At 40.6% G+C, this 15,432-nt stretch overlaps 3 protein-coding genes across 6 annotated transcripts in view; 1 reads left to right on the plus strand and 2 right to left on the minus strand.

Annotated features, from left to right (window-relative positions):
- Positions 1 to 15,432, plus strand: part of DIP-epsilon (Dpr-interacting protein epsilon) — a 57,246-nt gene that overhangs the window by 1,574 nt on the left and 40,240 nt on the right. For both annotated transcript variants that reach the window (XM_015181520.2, XM_033379755.1), the window contains exon 2: positions 5,945 to 6,347. In XM_015181520.2, coding sequence (XP_015037006.2) covers positions 6,209 to 6,347 — 139 coding nt within the window. In that variant the 5' untranslated portion in view covers positions 5,945 to 6,208. The remainder of the gene's footprint in view (positions 1 to 5,944; positions 6,348 to 15,432) is intronic.
- LOC6902410 (GTP-binding nuclear protein Ran-like) lies at positions 3,934 to 4,926 on the minus strand. Its single transcript, XM_002133308.3, has 2 exons — positions 4,774 to 4,926; positions 3,934 to 4,710 (listed from the first exon to the last, which is right to left on the minus strand). The coding sequence occupies exon 2, from the start codon at positions 4,703 to 4,705 to the stop codon at positions 4,157 to 4,159; it is 549 nt and encodes a 182-aa protein (XP_002133344.3). The 5' UTR covers positions 4,706 to 4,710; positions 4,774 to 4,926; the 3' UTR covers positions 3,934 to 4,156.
- LOC6902412 (GTP-binding nuclear protein Ran-like) lies at positions 11,438 to 13,775 on the minus strand. Of its 3 annotated transcripts, none has more exons than XM_015181522.2 (2): positions 13,654 to 13,775; positions 11,438 to 12,221 (listed from the first exon to the last, which is right to left on the minus strand). In XM_015181522.2, the coding sequence occupies exon 2, from the start codon at positions 12,214 to 12,216 to the stop codon at positions 11,677 to 11,679; it is 540 nt and encodes a 179-aa protein (XP_015037008.1). In that variant the 5' UTR covers positions 12,217 to 12,221; positions 13,654 to 13,775; the 3' UTR covers positions 11,438 to 11,676. The 3 variants fall into 3 exon arrangements, with proteins under 3 accessions (XP_015037008.1, XP_015037007.1, XP_002133346.2); XM_015181521.2 differs by having other exon boundaries at positions 13,551 to 13,658; XM_002133310.3 differs by lacking the exon at positions 13,654 to 13,775 and adding an exon at positions 13,031 to 13,112.

Here is a 15,432-nt window from a genome sequence, read left to right on the forward strand (position 1 = left end):
GGAGTCCAGGAGCAGTAACTGCAGCTCCATTGAGCCAACCGTTGAACAGCTCTCTGTCCATCTATTTCACCACCCCTCTACGGTCTTCACTCCGCCCTGCTCTCCGGTTGAATCCAGCGTATCCAGCGTATTAACCTCTTAGGGTAAAGTTTTCCACCGTCTGCAGAACTATGCGCATGAAAAATCACGCTGCTCAGCATTGAAGGAAACTTTCTTTATGTACACACCGTACTATACCGTTATATATATGTATATTTATGGAGCTACGATATGTATGTATATAGTATATTTAACAAAAGCATTTACGCTTTACACTGGAATGCCCAACGTGTTAAATGCAGTAAGAAATTGCCTTGTTACCAATGAGCCGGCGTTGCTCTCTTTAATGGCCATTTACCCAGGTGGAAAAGCGTGGCAGGGCGTGGAGAATGCTGTCCTTAAGTCCTGGTTTTTAAAGAGCTTAAAAGTGAGCAGGTATGGACAGATAAAGTGTTTCGGAAATACTGGTTTATGTTGCCATTAAAGGGAGTAAGAAAATCAATCTGGAAAACCTGCTGAATGGCATATACGCGAAATGATTGCAGTATGGATTATGGCTCTTCCAGGAGAATAAATATTCCGGAGAAATCTTAATAACTCTGTAGAAGAAAATCCAAAATGACATTAAGTTCTTGATTTCAAACGGATGTTCATTCTCTTATATTCTCAGTGGTGTTCTGCGTTGAATATTTCGTAAATTATAAACTTTTAGACAGACTGCGATTATGAATTAAATGACAAAACATTTTCTGTCTGTTCCGCCTTAAATTACTCATACTTTGTCAGCGGAAATTCCACTTGCAGCTGTGTGCCTTCCTGCACTTCCTGCCCGTCTTTTTTTCTCTGTTCATTGGAGACCTTTGGCGCCTGGACGTCCAGCAAACAACAAGCAGCTGCAGAGGCAGCTGCAGCTGCCGCAGCTGAATGTCCTTTTGTTAAGACCTAAGCAACTGGACATTGACATGGATATGGCCGTTGGGGAGACGTAGCAACTGTTGATTTACATCAACACTCTTTTGCATAATTCCCGTTTCGCCTATTGCCGTTTTCCCAGGGCGTTGAGTGGCGACTCCAGCGGCAGCACTAACAAACGTTGGGTATTTAGCATATCTTATGCTCATTAAGTGCATCATTCCCGGCGTCCCTAAATGGCCAACAGAAGAAGATTCCCATGAAAATTAAGGAGGAAATTCCCAGCTTCGCTCTGATTTTTTTCTCGTTTTTTTTACCCATTCTTACAGCTGTTTCATTGATGGTGATCAATTCTGTTGGCTGTGATTTAAGTGCGCGTAAATCTCTGCGGTGAAAAGTGTTCCATTCCTACATCTTTCATTTACCCTCATTTCCTCCCCCACCATTTCCACAGAGCACTCGTACTCGTCCTCGTCCTTTTCCATCCTTCTCCTCGGTTTGTTGCCATTATTTGCATTTCATTTTTGCGTGTGGCGAGAGAAAATGTAAATTGATTTATTATGCACAAGCGAATGAATGCTTCGTGGGAGACTCCAGGACTCTGGGAGTAGGAGTCATCGTCGAAGCAGGAGTCAGAGCAGGAGGAGTACAGCAGACAGAGAAGGAGTTGTAGGAGGAGCCCCCCGAGCAGGATACAGCGCATTCGTGCGTGCATTTTTGTTTTTTTTACTCATCAGGAAAAGCAGGAGATTGCAGGAGACTGCAAAAAGGTACCCACCTCTGGCACACGGGACACGGCACTGGCACCGGCAAACGGCACTGGCACCATCCTCACTGCCTGCGGGGCGTAAACATCGCTATTAATATTGATTTAAATGAACGAAAACCGTCAGGATGAGACCGTTGCCGAGTCAAGATATTGCCCATTACCCTCCCTTGCACACAAAAAATATAGGACTACCGGAGTCGAAAAAAAAAATAAAAAGTGAAATGTGAAATGCGAAATAAAACAAACATTACTCACTGCCATTGCGAATCAAAGCTCCGGCGGCAGTGTTGACTTTTCGCTATTAGCCAGATTGCAAAAATCAAACGCTTTAAGAGCGGAGCCAAAAACTAGTCAGAACTGTTAGAGGTTTCGTTTTTGAAGTGTTGAAAATGGGAATACCCTTTTTTGGGATTATGGAGAGAACAAAGGGTAGATGTTGGATATATGTATGTATCGACTTACCAATTGATGGAATAATGAATAATGCACTTAGACAACTGAAATACAAAAGAACACAATGGGTCTTAAATCAGGTTGAAAGGATTCTAAATTTTGAGAAAAATCTTTGAATATTCATATTAATAATATATTGGCAAATGGCAATTTCTAAATGTATGTGTATATACTGAATACAAACCTACAATAATTTTCTTTTAAAGTCGTAAAAAATCGAAATATAATACAAAATAAATCGTCTTATGGTAATAACATAAATACATATAAAATAATATAAGCCATAGAAGTAATCCTCCCCCCTTTCCATATCATATCTGTAAAGCAAAATGTATTCGTACTTTTCGAAATTTTAACAAGATATTATTCACATCTATGAAGACCTCAACCATTATTGGATGTAGAATCAAAGTCCTGAAAAATGTATATCTTACGTTTAAATGAATTCTGGAAATTCAAAAAGCAGAAGATGTTGAGGGCTCAAATTGAATAATGGAATATTTGTATATCAGGATGAATAATGCATGGTATATACATATATATTGATGTAGTCTCAAAATTATTCGATGAAGCACAATTAACCTCGCAAATGCAAATATCAGAGTACGAGTACACTTCCGATTTTCCAAATAGGAATTTAGCAAAAGACTTCTATCCACTTTAGCGGCAGGGCAGCAAACGCCACCGCGACATCAGCATTCCTTATTTTCGCGGAAAGCAGAAAACTTTTCCAGTCAACCGCAAAGTATGCACCGCAACGCCATGGAGGAGAGAGGAGAGGGAGCTATACAGACAAACAGAGAGCGAGGCAGGGCCAGTGAGGGGGAGGAAGGAAACAAAACAAAATTGGAATACTCCTCCCCGCCGTAATAACTTTTGGCAATAATACAAAAAGCATTTTTTTGCTTTACGTTTTTTTTCTAGTTTTTGCATGCGAAAAAACACATTGAAGCTGGGGAGTAGGGGAGTAGGGGGGAGTTGTTCCTGGGAGTACGTCTAGATGTGTGTGCGGCGGGGGAGGGACGAGGCCTTGTTCCAAATCGTTGGGGCGTGAAAAAAAAGAAGAATTATTGTGAAATATGCACAGACATCGAGAGAGTTGTGGGAGCTACGGCCACTACTTCAGCTAATAGAGATGCCAAACATTCGGGGATGGACATCCCTTTGGAATGATCATCTGCCAGGCCAGAAAATCTCACGGAGACCGGACTGGAACCTTTTTAAATGTTCGCAAAACGAGGAAATCAATTAAGTTCACAAATGGATTTCAATAACTTTGACTGAACGAACGGCAAATCCACAACAGCTGGCCCCGAAGGAACCATTCTAATTGAAATGCATTCATATTGCAATACAATGAAGGAGATTGAAGGAGATGGAGAACCGGAGCAGTAGCAGTAGCAGTGGCAGTGGCAGTAGCAGTAAGAGTGGCAGTAGCAGGAGATGGTGTCGGTCCAAGAGCCGGAGATAGACTCCGAACGGATACGGAGATGGGGCACCCGGGAGTGTAAAACAACAGCTGACAGAGCAAATTGCTTTGCGCTTATGACACGACAAGGAAGACTAGAAGGCAAACAGAAAGGAAAAAGAATCTACATACATGCAGCCACAGATAACCACAGAAGGAGGATGTTCCTGACGATGCTGATGATGATGCCAATGGCACTGCAACCTGACAGCGCACTGAGATGATGGGTCCACTGTACACTGAGCGAAAGGCTATTGAATATTGTAAGGAAAGGCTGTGGCAGAAAGCCTGATAATTTTCAGAGATATTTTTGTAATGTAACCAAACAAATAGATTGTGGATCCACAGATGTGTTATAGGCACGGCTTCAAGTGTTACAAATATGTATAGTGTATGTGTGGTAAGGTTAGAGGTGAATGCTTTGTCGTCTTCCTTTGGATTAATCTGCTTTTTGTGTAGCTCTGTGATCTTTGTTCTGTTTGGTCTTTCTTCGAATTACTTAAGACTTGACATCTTTACGATACGCATCCAGGCTGAGGAAAGACCAGTGGTGGCAGTTTAACGAACTCCAAAGTGAAGTCGTTAAACAGTTTGCGGGCCAGATAAAGAAACGGTCCATCCATATTGAGCCCCGTCTTGACTGATATTTTGCACAAACGGTGTGCCGGATTTAATGGAAAATCGGATCCAGGCTTGATATCCGACTTGTTTCCACAGATGGATATTGGAATGCCTGGACAAATCTTGTTCAGCGTCATAAACTTGTGGAAATTCTGGAAGAGATCCACCGAGCTTGCATCAAACATTATGATCGCGCAGTGGCTGTTGCTGTAGAAATCATCTGGATAGCGGCCCAGCTCCTCATCCTCCTTGCCCCAGTCCCACACATCGAATCGAATGGGTCCGCGATTGCTGCTGAAGATCAGCGTGTCTATGTTGACGGAGTTCTTGTCCGTGGGAAAATACTCGCTCTTAAATTCTCCAGTTAGATGGCGTCTCAAAAACGTGGTTTTGCCACAGCGTTTCTCGCCAATAATAATGCACTTGTAAGTTGGCACATCCATGGTTACTGCGAATATTATTGTTTTAAAGAATAGTTTATCTAAATGCGAATCTTAATTTCACTTCATACCAATAAAGTTGTTGCAAACAATTTTCACTAATCGTCGTACTTCAATGACTGTGTGAGTCAGCAATAAAAACCGCAGGCAAATGCCGCTATGTGAGCGAGACGAATATAGCCTCGATTTTCCTATTGGTGAATCTAGAGATGGTTTCGTCGAACTAGAGATGTCGAATGAAATCATTCAACTGTGAATGTAATATCGATGTATCGATGACACCCGCAATTGAGTGTTTCATTCCATGTACATTTTATATATAAAAATGGTTATTATTGATTCTTGACGTTATTTCTTGCAGTGTTATGTGTGGCTATCGAGTCTCCATCTCCTCATAAGCGGTTTACTCCAGGTTCTGGTTGGGGTAGCAAGTGGGGTCTGGGTCTGGGTGTGGGTGTGGGCTACGGGTTCTCTGCCTGAGCCACGTTTAATGGAGTATCTGATTAGGTTTTAATTAAGACGATGGGGACTTGAGGCATGAGATATCAATTGTGGTACGAATTTCAATGGCGGCACTTGAATGGATGCCAGTTAATTGTTAAATTAAAGCTTAAATAAATTAATTGCTTTTGCAATTGTGGAACACGTATTGGAACAGACTAATTTGAACATTCCATTGTACAGTGCGTTTATTGTGTGAAAGGCATTTCGCTATTAATCAGTGTTTCGGTTTCATCCCAAAGGAATGACTGAGATGCCCAGGAAACAGTTTTTATCTCTTTTTTTTTTGTTGCTCCCCAAATGAGCGACTGTTGTATCTATCTCGTGATCCGCGAATGGGGGCGACGCTTCTCCTTTTTGTCTGCTGCGTTTTTATGACTTGACCGCCATATCTCCCTTTTCTTTCTTTATTTTTTGGTTCTGCTCTGTTGTGTTGTTTTATGCTTTCTCATAGAATTTATTTTTAATCCGCTTACGTCAGGCGAAATTCAATCAAGAATTTGCACAGCATTTCCCCACCCATACCCCCATACCCCCATCCCTATCCATACTGGGAACTGTCTGCTGTCGTCTGGGGCGTCGTCTGGGTTGGGGCTCGGGTATCAAATAAATCAGCAGAGTCTGCCTTTAAATACATATAAATCTATAAGCAAATTGGACCACGCGTTTCCTTTAAATTTATATTTCATTCTGTGATTAATGATGGCATTTCATTTTCATAATTTCTCCCTTACATTTCAGGAAAACAATCCATGCAAAAAGCTGCGTCGTATACCAATTAAATGGACAGCATTTTAAAAAATAACAAAAACATAAACAGCATTAAACAATCAAGTAACAAAAACTGTGCAGCGATTTCAATTAAAAAAAAAGAAGTAGTGAAAAAATAAATATGTTACAAAAAAATAGCTTTGCCGTGGCACTAATTAATTAAAACCGATTTCCTCCATAATTGATAAGGCAAACAAAACGCTGAAACAAAGTAATCCATACCGTTTAACCAACATGTTTAATCACATTGCAACAGTTCCAATGAATCTCTTAATGCTCCTCGGTTGTCTATTGGCCACGACGACGGCTCTGAGCACCGATACGGGCAGCGAGGGAAACGGCGTCAGCGTCGGCGGTTCTACCCTCAATAATGGTGAGTTTTTATAGAACAACATTTATTTAATCTTTGGTAAAAGATAATTGGAGGGAGCGTTTCATTTCTGATTGTTTCAAAAACACGTAAAAAAATATATCGGCACTGCCAGCTGATTTCTGCGCCTCACCAACACTGACATCTCTAGTATTTGTTGTTGTACAACGCTTTAAAATAAGCGTAGAAAAATGAATGTAAAGTAACAATGGATGTGCATTATTTGCGAGAAACGCTGTGGCCATTTTGAGAGGCCATTTAATTGGAGAGTTTAAGAGCGAGTATGTCCCTGCGGACAAGTACTTCATCTTCAGCACCACCAGCGGACCCATTCGATTCGATGTGTGGGACTGGGGTAAAGAGGATAAGGAGATGATTTCTACAAAAACAGCCACTGCGCGATGATCCATCTGTGGAAACAAATCAGATATCAAGGCAGTTAAAGATTTCGAAGTGAAACCTGAAGGATTCTCAGGCACTGTTGTCCCAACCAGGAGGACCGCATTTGTGGCCAATATTGGGTGGACTTGAAACTGTTTAAGGACTTCAATTTGGAGCTCGTGGGGCTGCCATTGGTGGTAGCCTCTGCCAGGATGCGTATCGTAAAAATGTCTAGTTTTAAGTATCACAAAGAAACAACAAACAGTTCACAAAGCTACACAAAAAGCAGAGAAGTACAAAGGAAAAGGCGCCTGGCCTCCCCCTATCCTACCCACAAGGCATTTAATATTTGTAATACTCTTTGACATACTCTCGTATTCCATCTGTGGATCCACAATCTATGCCAAAAATCATACATTTGTTGGGTTGCTTTACAAAAGTATATTAAAAATATCTCTGAACGATAGGTGGCCTTTTCCAGAGATAGTTCGTTCATAAATGTATCGATTTTATATGTGGATACTCGCAAATTGTTCTGCAAAACCATTACGTTTCTGATTTCGAACATTGCTGGACAAATGTGTCCGGCGGCATATTATATTTAATTATTCATTTAATTGCATTACAATCATGGCCAGCACGTGCACGGAATGCTGGCCAGAAAGAATGTATGTAATGCATGAAAAAAAAAATGTAAATCACTTGTTATTTAACATGTTGCATGACATTCCGGCGGCGTGGTAGAATGGGGCAAGCGGGCCACAGCTCGTGGATACTGGGACTAACTAAATTAATGGCTGCACGCTGCTCTGAGTGGGGCCCAGCCCATATCGGCGGAGAGGAGCGCTGACAGCGCCAGGGCAATTAAAATGTGACAGGGGAATGGATTTGGATACGCTTGATATGTGGCTGACGGACTCCGAATACGAAACGTACTCGCACGTTTATTATAAATGCATAGCTAGAGGATGAGAGTTTTTAAGCGGTAGATTGCCAGGGATTAACAATAGAGAACTATGAGTCTGTCCGTATGGTTCGTTTGGCTTGTCCGAGTAAATCAGCTAAATGCACTTCAAATACCCCACAAATCGCTGGCCTTTTTCCAGGCCAATTAACATCGCTGTAATCCACTTAGTCTCGGACTAAATTGCAAAAGTTGATTATGCTTTAATGATCATCATTTAAAATTCGATTGAATGAATTATGTCTGATTGATTATTGCAGTGGGAGTGGCTTCAAGTGCCCAATTGGCGAGGCGTAAAAATAATCTGTTTTGGCATAGAGTGAAACAGAGTAGAACTCAGGGAAAACACAACATATTTTCTGGTTTTCCAGTGAATTAATTTGAGGTGGAAAATACATGTAATTATCTCTATGTAAATACAGCTTAAGTGAACGTATTTGATGGCTTAAGCGGAAACAAATGATTCCTAATTGTGTAATAAAATATAGGGAATCACTTGAAAGTTATGGCCCAAAGTATTTGCGATTTTTATTTAGTTTTCCTTACTTTTTCTTAGTGCACGTTTTACAGGTGGTAATAATTCAATGCATTAAATTTGCGTAGGTTCTTGCCTGCCCTCCTGGCCGACAAAGTTCTTTCTGGTGGTACTTAAAAGTCATCAAAGTCTCATGATAAATTCATTAAGTTGGTTATACTTACGACAAAAAACACAAAATCATGTTGCCACTGACCGCAAACCCGCACACAAGCAAACATAGAAGCACACACAGAAACGCACACATACATTGACACGCCCCCACGCTCGCACACACACACACACACACAAAAGGCATTTAAAGTTCTTTTCGCAGCCTACTCAGCGGGACAAATATTTGTTTTTTGAGACAAGAGAACAAGAGGGAAAGAGAGAGATAGAGCGCGGGCGAGGGAGAGGGAGCGAGTTGTAGGAGAACCAGCGGCAAGCCGAATGCCTGGCCAAGGTATACTAAAAAGATGGTAAGGCTGCGCTGCTTGCTATCTGTGATCTCCTTCTCACTCTTTCTCAGGGAGCGTCGATCGAAAAGCGTCAGCCTTACACTGACAAAAACATGTCATAATGAAAAGAAACACACTCATATTTAAACGAAATATTCGCTTTTTAAATAACAACATAGTGAAATTAAATAGAATTTGCTTTGATTAATATATTAAATAAATATTAAATATTAATTTACATATTAAAATGAGTTTTTAATACGACACTTACCTAATGTAAAATAAATATAATACATATATTAATGAAGAAAATATGTACCCATTAATGTCAAAATTTAAGTGGAAAAAACGCTTATATTTTAATAATTTCACTCTAGGTGCAGAGATATATAAATCGATTTCCAGGGCAAACCACAACTCAAGAACTTTTGCAGCTGCCTCACCTGACGTTTAATCTACTTTGTGCTATGCGAAGCATTAACTTAACCCTTGGCATGTCACTTGTCTCCCCCAAACGAGCCCCCCGTCGCCGAGTGCTCCCCTCATTAGCATCATTATCCCTCCCACCATCCCACCATGCCCCATCCAGCCGCCTGTGCTTTTGCTTTTTGCCGCCCAAGCAAATGAGAATTTCATTAACGTTATTAATATTTTCATTGTTGAGTATTTTGCGTATCTCTTCTCCGCCTGCAACCCCCCTCCCCACAAATGCCACGGCTCTCTGTCTCTGGAATAATAACTTTATTATGACGCCCTTCTGCTGCCGCTGCCGCTGTCGCTGCTGCTGCTCGTGTTATTGTTGCTGCTTTTGTTGTTGTTGGGAGGTTTTTACATTTTTCATGGCTTAATAATTGCTCATTTCACTTGCAGCTGCCTTTTGTTTGGCTTTTATTATTATATTTGTTCTTCTTGTTGTTAACAATTATGAGGCCACTTAAATAAATTTTATTGCTGTCAGGCGGTATTTGCACCAAGGAGCGCCCTGCCTCGTCTTCCTTGGCTCCTCCCTAGCTCCATCAGAGGGCTCTTTTCGGGGCCACAAAACAAATTGACAATTATTCTCGGACCCTACCCCCCCTCCGCCGTCTTCGACTTCGGTCGCAGTTAACCAGGAAAATGACAAACGAGCGAACCGAGGGACCCAGAACTTTTCCCTGCCCATTTATTAGCTTGAGAAAGTTTTTGAGTCTTGGTGCGATTTTGATTTAGCTTCGGGCGTGGGGAAGATTAGCTCGAGGAATCATTGTACGGAGGGAGCGATAAATATTGTGGGGAGCATCCTAATTATGTTGTTTTTTATGTCCAAGTGAAGGCAGGAGTTAAACGTCCTTATGAAGGTGCTGTATACTGGATACACTCAGAGAAAAAACAGTGAGAATCGATTGGTTACAATTGGATTTACAAATGTGGCTCAATATATTGATCTAATATCTCTCTAATATACAAAGAAGTATTGAGTCGTCGTCGTTCGATATTTTACTCGTAAAGGCGCTGCCGATCTAAGCGAGTGAGCCGCGGGTTGAAGCGAGTGTGCAGGGAGCTTGCCTCCTATATGTTAAACATATTTCCAACAAATTAAATCTTCTTTTAAAGTGTTTTTAGTTTAGATTTACAAAAATACTTTTTCACAAAGTTTGAAATTAAAAAGCAAATATTTAATTTAAATATTTTTTTTGTGTTGCATATTCTATTTTAATTTTCCATTTTTCTTGGGTGGGTGGCTATAGATGAGGCCTCTCTGAAAATTCTGTATAAACTATCCCCATATAAAGAATTACTTGTAATAAAAGAAGGACAAATTTCAGAATGATTTATGCATCAATTTAGATCAAATCATAAACGGAAGCATCCATCCATCAGCTATTCCCATGATACGTTTCCATCCCCTTCAGCACTTTGCCACCCCATTAAATTGTCTACTAATTGGATGCATCCTCGTGCAGGACATGCCGCCAGGGCACACGCTCTAACGAGCTTCATTTGTGGCGTGTAGCGTATGTCTTCTGTGGGTTTGAGGGAAGGGACGACAAAAAAATAAGACTCCTGTCAACTGAATTTCATATGCAAATCCTTTCCTACGACTATCGCTACCTGATAATCTCCTTGATTTATGCGACGACTGCACACAGAGGAGAGAGGGAGGGAGAGAGAGCAGCGTATGGGGGTCCATGAAGTAAATCCCAATCCCAAAATCCGAACAGTAAAAGAAATGGGTTTCCCATATCCTTACGATTACGGATAGCCGGCCACCACCACTCGGGGCAACATCATTAATCTCGGGGCTCCCCATGACGTCCGTCGTCCGACGTCCGAAGCCCGACGCCCATGCGGGATGTGGCTCTGACGGGCCGCCGCCGCCCATCTGGACGTTGGCCTCGGCAATGGCCTGACCTTCGCCATAATAACTCAATGCTGTTTCTGTTGCTGCCCGTTGGGCCACAGAAGACACGGACACGTGCTAATTGCTAATCAAGGCAGATAAGCACGGGGCATGCCCCACAGACGACCACGCCCCACATGCCCATCCCGCCCGCATTCATCCATTTACCCATTTACCCATTAAGCGATGAAGCGAAGCGCAAAATCATTTTATTTTTATTGCTTCGAATCCTCTTTTATGGTAAATCAGGAACGGGAATGTCCTTTAAAAGGCCATGAGATCTTATCGAAGAAAGGAGAGGAATGATGCGGTATAGCAGGGTACAGCCACAGGTCTGATCCTTTCTGATCAGGGGAACATTAGATTGAATTCAATTAAACAACGATTTTGAAGGATTTTTCTCATATGAAGTTACAGAAGTTTACATATTTATTTCCTTGTGTATTTTGTGTAATTTATAATCATTTTGTAGTGCAATGAAACGAAAGTGTGAAAGTGTCACAAGTACTAGGTGTATGTGTGTGTAGGGAGTAGAGTGGAATGCATTGCCCGCCCCTTCCTTTGTGCCTCTTTACTGTTTATGTGAATCTGTGTACTGTGTACTGTTTGCTGTTGCTTTGAACAGCTTATAACTAGACATTTGTAGACGGTATGAACTCCAAAGTGAAGTCGTTAAGCAATTTGCGTGCCAGATAAAGAAACGGTTGATCAATATTGAGCCCCGTCTTGACCGATATTTCGCTAAAAATTTTTTTTTCCAAGTTGGGACTGCTCAAAAAGTTTTCTGGATCATATACAGAGTAGTTATCAGTCTTGATATCCGCCTTGTTTCCACAGAGGGATATTGGAAGGTTCAACATCAAAAACTGTTTGAAGAAATCCCCGAAGATAAACACCGAGGACACATCAAACATTACGATCGCGCACTGGCCGTCTTTGTAGAAATCTTCTGGATGGAGTAGCAGCTCCTCATTCTCTTGGCCCCAGTCAAACACATCAAATTGTATGGGTCCGCGATTGCTGTTGAAGGTCAGTGTCACAATGCTGGTGGATCCACGCGCCGTGTGGACATACTCCTCCACAAACTCTCCAGTTAGATGTCGTTTCAAAAACGTGGTCTTGCCACAGCATTTCTCGCCCATAATAATACACTTGTAAGTTGGCACATCCATGGTTCCTGAGGGAAGTATTTTAAGTTAAATTTTAGTTGTACAAATTAGTGAGAAAAAGTTCTGGATGGACTGCCAGGGACTGCCACACACACAATTTAATCTACTTTAGCGCATCTATTTTTAAAATATATCTTAGCCAGTAGTGAAGAGTCTTTAAAGGGTATTTATCAAAGCAGATTGCCGAAGAATGTTCTATGCCTCCACTCCTCTGATTGCATTAGGGATTGTGGTCGGTCCTCTACATTCGGCTGACAAATGATCTACTGCTTTTATGGAAATATGTAAGTCATTGTCTGTTGGTCGGTGCTTTATCTGCCATCTGGCCTTATAATGGGATTTTGCCCCTAGCCTACTCTAACCACTTCCTACCCCTAGCCCTCAAGGGCACCTCTATCTATAGCTAAGTATTTCCCCTCCCTTAATATACGAGTAGTTTCAACAATCACTTGACTCTGAGTCATCTCTTGAGATGCCTTTGACTTTGACTTGGGTTTTCCTCCCTTCTTTTTTCACACGTCAACAAATGTCACAAACACACACACTCGAAGACCACTCAGGAGGCGGGGGCAGGGCCTTTCCTTTGTTTAAATGCCACATTATATAATGATACTTAACACTCAGCCAACCTCTTAGGGCGACGAGGGAGGGACGTTGTTCAATGGCTTTTTATGGGTGTTTTCCACAATTTCTGCTGGGGGAAAACACTTCTCGAGTGTGTGTGTGTGCTCGTTTGTTGTTGTGGTTGTGTGTGCGTCGCCACTTAAATACAAAATTAAGTGTAATTTTTATTGTCCTGAAGAAAACACACACGCACTTGCCCTACAGTTTGACAAATTTGATTTTTCCTGACTGACATTTTCGACTTTTCCTTGGCGTCTCATCACCACTGTCGTTCAGTTTTTGTTGCTGTTTTGTAATTGTTTATGCAATGTCATGCACACACACACGCACACTGTAAATATCTGAATAAGCAAGAGAGCGAAAGAGCGAAAGAGAAGAACATAAAGTGCGAGACAGAACTGAAAGAAAGCGACAGGGCGGCAGTGGCAGGGACGTTGCCGTCGTCTGGCGGAGAGTTAAATCATTTGGCTGCCGCTTAATGAAGTTAAGTGCAGAGGATATGAAGGATCTGCCACATGATGGCTAGCATCTGGAAGCATCAGAAACGAAGCTGCGTGGCGGAGCGAGGCGCTAGAAAAGCGACTGACGAGATTGAATCAGAACGTTTTATGACCCACTGGCTGTTTTCCCTCCAAAATGAAGGTGACGAACGCAGAGCGAAAGGGAACATTAATATGACAGTAAAGATTTATAGATCTAGGGATTATACATACACACAAATATACAAATACAAATAGCACTGTGCAACAGCGGCGAAATTGGGTTGAAATATGGCGGGGCTAATGAAATATTATTGACACAAATAAAACTACATACCGAATGATGTCTTTCAATTGAAATTTCTGCACGTCTATGCAATTTTTTTTCTCTTCTTTATTTTTTCCGTCCAGTCACACCAGCTGACTTTACTCATCTCCAATGTTGCCTAACGCACTTAACATATCTAGTGTTGCGGAACGCAATTATCTCTAGAGTTGGCTAACGAACTACGAGCTTATTACAAGTTGTCCGTTGAGATTTAAATTTAAATATCTAACAGTAAGAATAGAACCAAGAAGAAGTTAAATAACTATTAAAATATATAGAAAAAGAGGTAGTAAGACATATTTCTTTTCAATTTGCGGAGAACGTATCCTTTTGAGAATGATTCTTAAGAGATAATAGTTCTTTTTATCTTAAACACTAGAAAGTTTGAGTTTAATAATTGTTTAATGTAGATACCACAACCTTTTCTCAATTTGTACAAAACGGCGTTAGGAAATTGAGAATTAGTAAATTTATAAATAAATATAAGAAATAAAATACAAAATAAATTAATAAATTAATAAAATAAAATTAATAAATAAATATTCTAATTTAATTAATTTAAATTTAATTAAAATTTTAAGAAATCAATTACATTTAAGCAAAATCAAGGAAAATATTGAATCATGGGTTCATCGGACTTGTAGACACATAATGACATAGTTTTGTACCCAGCTATACAAAAAATTGAGTGACCTACGACTTTCGAAGCTGGTGAAGCCATGATGCAATTATACAGGGTAGTTTCGTCGGCAAAATTCAGTCCCGTAACGTATTCTAGCAATAGGTGCGAGTGAAAGGCACATAGTATAGTGAGTGTGAGTGAGACGGCATATGTTGATGTTGATTAACCCTTAACAGGCCCGTGGGGCTTAAAATTTTAAAATAAAATGATTTTACTGATATATTAATATTTAAATTTTATGCAGCCATTAATAATTTCCATTCAACATTTTTAGTTATATTAAAATTTTCTTTTACATAATATATAAATATTACTTCTAATTCTGTGATATCTTTTTTATGTGCTATTTATATAATATGCAATATGTAATTTGTTTTTTGTCGGGAAATAAGGGTTAAGAATATATCAAAAAAATCGTTCGTGAACAACCTTCATCATCAACAAGCAAGAATGCACTGACGATAAGCGAAAACACGAACGAACTTCGGCTCCCGACGAGACAATCTTGTATAATTGCATCATGCTTCCTTTCAGAGATACTTCCTTCAAAGTGCCAAAAAAACGCGAAAATAGGTTTAAAATAGGTTTACTAAGGCAGTACGGCTCTCCTCCGGCAGACGCCGCTAATATTAAACGACACGACAAAAGGTGCGTGCGAGAGAGACAGAAAATCAGTCTGAGCGTGACGTCGGGCGCTGCGTAGCCAGTGCAAATTGATTTGTTCCTTTTGGCTTTAAAAATTATCTGATCTGATCCAGATATATATACTTTATGGGGTCGGAAACGATTCCTTCTGGACGTTACACACATCCACTTTTACCACAAATCTAATATACCCCAATACTCATTTTGAGTATCGGGTATAAAGAAACACTGGTTGATAGTATTCCCATCTCTTATCCAGTTCCCCCCATAAAACACGGTTATTATAACCTTTATGGTCTTTAAAGGACTTATGGCAATCCAGTAATTGGATAAGTCAGCCTCAGAACCAACCAGATTTAATTTACCTTTCCAAAGACCTTCAAAATCTCCGGAAAACTTGACCGATTTCACGCATTCTGGCTTCCTTCTTGGCAATGACCGATATTTATGTGTCGGTAAAT

This window comes from Drosophila pseudoobscura, chromosome 4 (genome assembly GCF_009870125.1).
Source record: "Drosophila pseudoobscura strain MV-25-SWS-2005 chromosome 4, UCI_Dpse_MV25, whole genome shotgun sequence".
Lineage (NCBI taxonomy): Eukaryota > Metazoa > Arthropoda > Insecta > Diptera > Drosophilidae > Drosophila > Drosophila pseudoobscura.